Source organism: Agelaius tricolor, unplaced genomic scaffold, assembly GCF_023055355.1.
Source record: "Agelaius tricolor isolate 1412-34295 unplaced genomic scaffold, bAgeTri1.0.p SCAF_3, whole genome shotgun sequence".
Classification (NCBI taxonomy): domain Eukaryota; kingdom Metazoa; phylum Chordata; class Aves; order Passeriformes; family Icteridae; genus Agelaius; species Agelaius tricolor.
Window position 1 is genome coordinate 27,596,696 of NW_027269263.1, and position 6,277 is coordinate 27,602,972.

General features: G+C 53.3%; 1 protein-coding gene across 1 annotated transcript; it reads left to right on the forward strand.

The window, feature by feature from the left end:
• Positions 1–1,048: 1,048 nt before the first annotated feature.
• On the forward strand, positions 1,049–5,951 carry DUSP6 (dual specificity phosphatase 6). Its single transcript, XM_071423308.1, has 3 exons — positions 1,049–2,039; positions 2,591–3,028; positions 4,437–5,951. Exons 1-3 carry the CDS (start codon positions 1,637–1,639, stop codon positions 4,742–4,744), a joined length of 1,149 nt encoding a protein of 382 aa, XP_071279409.1. The 5' UTR covers positions 1,049–1,636; the 3' UTR covers positions 4,745–5,951.
• The last annotated feature ends 326 nt before the right edge of the window (positions 5,952–6,277 follow it).

A 6,277-nucleotide genomic window follows, 5' to 3' on the forward strand; every position in this document is an offset into this window, starting at 1 on the left:
CCCATTTGCTAACCCGCACCTTGGAACCACCACTCCCGGCTCAGCCTCCGGCCCCGCGGCGCCCCCACCCCACGGCCCCAGGTCGCCCCCGTCCCCTGCTCCCCGGCGCCGCTCCGACGGGCACCGCGGTCCTTCCCCCCTCGGCCTCCCGGTGCGGCGGGGCCGCGGCGCCCTTCCGCCCGGCCGGCCCGGGGGAAGCGCAGGACGCTGACGGCGGGGCCCCACCCGCAGGAGGAGCCGGTGCGGCGGCCGGGGCGGCCAGCGCGGGCGCTGCCAGGTGCGAGGGGCCGCTCCGCACCCCGCCGTGCTGGCGGCGGCCCCGGCGCCCCCCGAGCCCCGCGGGTGGCTGCGGGCTCCTTGCTGGCGGCGGGCTCAGCCGCGGCCGGGCGAGCGCGGTCCAGTCACAGGCTGCCCGGAGGAGCCGGCCGGGCCACTTTCCCTGCTCACGTTTGCGGGGTGGCCCGCCCGGGCTGCAGCAGGAGCGCCTGCGGGCTGTCCCTGCGGAGGGGCCGGCTCCCCGGCTGCGCTGCGTGCAGCGAATAAAGCCGGGCCGCGTAGGAAGAGATTAACTCGGGGTTTACTCTTCACCCCCGTAGGGATCAACCGAGGACAGAGCCTACCCGCCTCCCTAAAAATGGGATTCGCAGAACGCCCTAGTGAAAAGCCGGGCCACGATCAGCTCGGGGGAACTGGGGGGAACACGGCCGGCCCCCGCGGGGTATGACTTAGGGAGCGAAAATATGGAGAAGGGAGGGAGAGAAAAGAAAAAGTGCCATTTGTTCCGCCGGCAGCGACGGCCGCCCCGCGGCTGGTGCCGGCGGAGAGAAGGGGGGAGCGCCGGGCCGCGCCCCCTCACCTGCCCCCGCCGCCCCCGCCCGCCGCGCCGCGGCTGCCGCTTGTTTGCACTCGGCTTATCCGGAGCGGAAATTCCTTTCCGTTTTTGTGAATGACAAACTCATTAACGATTCATCAACACAACCTGTTCCAGCCGGCCCGTCGCCGCGGCAACAGCCCCTTCCGCGCGCCCCCATTGGCTGCGGCGGAGAATGTATCCATTGAGCGGAGCCGCGCTGGTGCCCATTGAGGAGCCGCCGGCTGCGCGGGGCCGCGGCCCAGGGGCGCTGCGGGCGGCCCAGGGGCAGCGCCGCACGGCACAGCCAAGGAGGGGAACGCGAGGCAAGGGGCACCGCCGCCACCGCCGCAGCGCTTCCATGCTGAGCCGGGGAGCCCCGCTCGGCGGCGCGTTAATTGGATTTCATTCACTCGCAGCGGAGGAAAAGCCCAAGGGCTCGGGCTGCAGCGGCGATTAGGCAGGTTCATTCAGGGATTCATTGACAGAAAAAAGAGGAGACAGGGCAGGCTGGCTGCGCGCACGCAGGCACACACACACACACACACACGCTCTCACGCTCACACACACGCCGGGGCCAGGGCTGCTTCTCCCTCCCCGTGATTCCACCGCCGCCCGGCGCGGGGGAAGCGGCGCGGGGGGAGCTGCGTGATTCATTTTCCTGGGGCGGAGGGAGATAAGTTGTGCAGAGTTAGAGGGGTGCAGCCCGCCCGCCCAGCCAGCCGCATGCCTCTGTGAGAGAGAGGGGCGCTTCCAGAGTACGCTCCGCTCCCCCCGTCCTTCCTCATGCTAGATACGTTCAGACCCGTCCCTTTCGCGTCGGAAATGGCGATTAGTAAATCCGTGGCGTGGCTGAACGAGCAGCTGGAGATGGGCAACGACCGGCTACTGCTGATGGACTGTCGGCCGCAGGAGTTGTACGAGTCGTCCCACATCGAGTCGGCCATCAATGTGGCCATCCCCGGCATCATGCTGCGGCGGCTGCAGAAGGGCAACCTGCCCCTGCGGTCCCTCGTCGCCAGCAGCGAGGAGGACCGGGAGCGCTTCGCCCGCCGGTGCGGCACCGACACCGTAGTGCTGTACGACGAGCACAGCCGCGACTGGAACGAGAACACGGGCGGCGAGTCCGTGCTAGGGCTGCTCCTCAAGCGCCTCAAAGATGAAGGCTGCAAGGCATTTTATCTGGAAGGTGAGAAGGGCCGCCAAGGGTTGGGGGAGAGATCTCTGTCCGGGTAAGAGGGAGGGGGCGACGCGGTCTGCAGCGTTCCCGGGCAGTGGATTGATGCTCTAGGAGAACACCGACCTGGGAAGGGGGCTTTCTCCCTACTCCACACCTCTCCCCCCCTCCGTCCCCCTATCCTTATCCTCGCATTGTTTAAAGAAAGCTTGATGTCTGAAATCACTATGGCAGCGTGGGGAGGACAGGGCTAACGGGTATTCCGGCATGAGCCTGGCAGGAGGAATTGCCGCCGAGATACCTCTCCAGCGGTCCCCGCAGGGCAAAGCGGTACAGAGCTTTAATCTTGAATGTGCTGAGCCCTCCACCGCAGCGGACGATTTTCTTAACCCTTCCTTTAAGTTAGTCTGTCTGCGTTGAGAGTGTGACATGTTTTTTCTTCTTTTTGCCGGAGCTCGAGAGGGTGCAAAGTAGACGCTCCTTTGCAGGCAGGGCTGTACCAGGGAAGTCGACATGCCATCTTATATCAGGTTGCATTTTCTCCTCTTTGCTTTTCTCTCCAGGTGGTTTTAGCAAGTTCCAGGCCGAGTTCGCCTTGCACTGTGAAACTAACCTAGACAGTTCGTGTAGCAGCAGCTCTCCTCCTTTGCCAGTCCTGGGCTTGGGAGGCCTCCGAATCAGCTCCGATTCATCATCCGACATTGAATCTGACATTGACAGAGACCCCAATAGTGCCACCGACTCCGATGGCAGCCCTCTTTCCAACAACCAGCCTTCCTTTCCGGTGGAGATTTTACCCTACCTCTACTTAGGCTGTGCCAAGGACTCCACTAATTTGGATGTTTTAGAAGAGTTCGGCATTAAATACATCTTGAATGTTACTCCTAACCTGCCTAATCTCTTCGAAAACGCCGGTGAATTCAAGTACAAACAGATCCCGATCTCTGACCACTGGAGCCAAAATCTGTCTCAGTTCTTTCCTGAGGCCATCTCATTTATAGGTAAGACCCGGTTACTTGCTAACATCTGCATGTCAAGAGGCAGAATTCGTTATATCTTGCAGAATTCGTGAATTTCGGGCGAGAAGCGGTAGCAGCATTTATGGCCGTCTCTGGGGCATGCCCTGTTCTCTGATTTTAAAGCTGGCTTAAGTTGAGCGACTGTCGGGGACTGCTTGGGGGGGTTATTGAGAAGTCCCGGTGAATTGTAAGCGACCTTTGCAGGGTTGCACAGGCATACCTGATTTGTCTGGCTGTGGAATTCCTCCTTGAGTCATTTGTGTTGGAGCTGGGGACTGAGCTCTGCGCATGTTGGGGGATCTTCTTAAACCATTTCCTGGCGGGTGGGGGGCAAATGAACCTGGGGTCGATAGCTTATTCGATCGCTTTCTTTGTTGATGGTTTTGGGGTTGTTTGCTTTTGGGTATTTGGGGTTTTTTTTCCTTTTTCCTTGAGGTTACTGAAGAGCAGTATAATAAAAAGAAACAATCTGGGAATCTAACTTTAGCTTTTTAATGCAAGTTATGAATAAGCGGTGTCCCTGGCAAATATATTGCCAGAGTTTAATTTAAATCTCGTGGTAATAATGATATACCTCTCGGGCTCGGTGCCTCGGTCAGCCGGCCCTCAGACGGAAATCCGTACCCTTGGGCCCAAGGAGTTCTGGTGAAAATCTGCACTCTCCTTCGTTTTGGGGAGGACTCAAATTGCCCCATCGGGGTGCGATGGGGTGGGCATTGCATTATCTGTTGAGAAGCTGTGCTGTAATCCGGTTGAATGATACCGGTAATAGGGGAGAATGTAGGTAATCTGAGCCTAGCAGGAAGAAATGTGGGCTAGAAGCCACAAAGAAACTAATCTCCAGGCATTGTAATGCATTTCCTATTACAAAGGAACCCATTTTCAACCAATGTTGACATCCTGTTCCTCCTAATGGGCTGTCCCCTGTGACTTCCCTCATTCTTTTAAAATGCCTGAATACCTCCATTGTTAGCTGCACAACAGTTGGAGAATAATTTAATAGACCTTTGCAGTCTGCTGATCTGTATAAAGCCTTTCAGTGACATATTGCAGGATTTCCATGCTGGGGCAAGGGGACTGTAAGAATTTAAAGGCAAATCTCCAGGCAAAAAGCCTGTCTTTTAAACCTGGCTTTTAAAACAGTGTCATGCAGCGTGTCCTGCTCCCTTTGTCTCATTCTTAGTTTTCTCAGCTCTTGGACTTGGGTAGTAGGGGGAGTGGATTCCTCTCTTGTCCTGGTTTTAAGCCGCTAAAGTTAACTCTTGAGTTGCACTGCTGGCCACTGGGACCAGAACTCTACTTTCTTCCTACTTGATACTAACCTCATTTGTGTTGAGAGATCAGTTACCAACCCTCTGTCTTACGTGTCCTTCTCTGCCTCTTTGTACAGATGAAGCACGGGGGAAGAACTGCGGCGTCCTGGTGCATTGCCTAGCAGGGATCAGCCGCTCGGTCACAGTGACGGTGGCCTACCTCATGCAGAAGCTGAACTTGTCCATGAATGATGCCTATGATATTGTCAAGATGAAGAAGTCCAACATTTCACCCAACTTCAACTTCATGGGTCAGCTGCTGGACTTTGAGCGGACTCTGGGACTGAGCAGCCCCTGTGACAACCGAGTGCCGAACCAGCAGCTGTACTTCACCACCCCTTCCAACCAGAACGTCTTCCAGGTGGATTCCTTGCAGTCCACGTGAGCTCCCACCACCTCCCTTCTCCTGTCCATTTCATGGGATCACTCCTCAATGGTTTCTCTTTGGCAGTGATAAAGAAATGCAGCTTTCTCTTTTTCTGGCCTCTGCTGTTAACAGGCAGCTGCCAGTGCAGGCAACGAAAGGTTACACAGTGTGGAATCGGCTCTTGCAAAGGGAGGGGACGTGGGGCAGCACCGTGGTGCCCCCCGGGCAGCAGGTGGGCAGTGTGTCCATCCCTGCTTGGGCAGTAGCCGGGTCCGAGGACTTGCCGTGTGCTGGGGTGAGGCTGGACAGGCTGGGCACGTGTTCTCTAGAGGCTGGAACTGTCCCTTCTGCCCTCTGCTCTCAGATCTGTGACACACATCTTTGTCTTCAATGAAGACTGGTTATCTTTGTTTGTTTGTTTGTTTTAATTTAGAGGAGCCAAAGAAAGAGATTTCAGCTTAGTGTATTTGGAGTACTTGTTTGCTAGGAGCTTGGTAGTATTTTACTTGATCAATGTAAATATTTAACCTTAAATTTATTTGCTTTTTTTTCTTAATTCACATGTACTCAAGAAATCAATCCAAGGGACACCTGTGTTTTTGTTCTTTTCATAAATTTGCTTTGTTTCTTTGTTTGTTTTAATTGCAAAGAATATATTTGTAGCATGCTGAATTTCATTGAAGCAAGCTTTCCATGAGGGAGAAATGGCAATGGTGAGAAGTTTGCAGATCAGGTTTTGTGAGGGAGTCTCTTCTTTCATATATCTTTCTTTTCCTTGTGGTGATTTTTTTTTTCCACATGCTTTTGATGTAGGTTCCATATGATATATATATATATATACACATATATATATATATTTAAATTAAATTAATTTTTTGCCTTACCTTTTGTAAATAGATCATCTGGGAGGAGGTTTGTCTTTGAATGCGAAAGATTTTTGATGACTTTTTAAAACTTTCAGATGTGCTAAACAGTGCATTACCTCTGTACAAATTCTTCAGGGAGCTTCACCTCAAATGCAATATTTTGCGTCTTTTTTTTTTTTGTATAAAACTGGAAGTATGTGCGAGCATTTGTACCTGTGTGTACGCACAGTGAACCTGCACATGGTTGCCAATAAGGGAGAGTCTAATCTACAGTGTAAAAGTTTTAAGATGGAATTTATTATAAGAATGTAAAACCTTAAATTATTAATAAATAAATAACTATTTTTGGCTATGGAGAAGCTGGCTGGTTTATTCCCCCTTTCCCCTCAGTGTAGTTGTGGTTAATTGCACATACCCATATGGTTATGTTTAAAGGCAATAATTGCTCTCAATAGCTTTTGTGCATCCCCCTAAGACAATAAAACCTTCATTTTCCCTTTGGTCCACTGGTGCCTAAATGAATAAACAGTGAATGTGCTAGATTCTCATTTTGCTTTGGTGAAGGGAATGCTTTTGAAGACCTGTAGGTTACTTGCAAAATACTCCAGCATCTCTTTGCTATACTAGGGATGCACCTGACTTTGGGCCATAATTTTTTTTTCCTCGTTATTACTAAGAGTAAGGA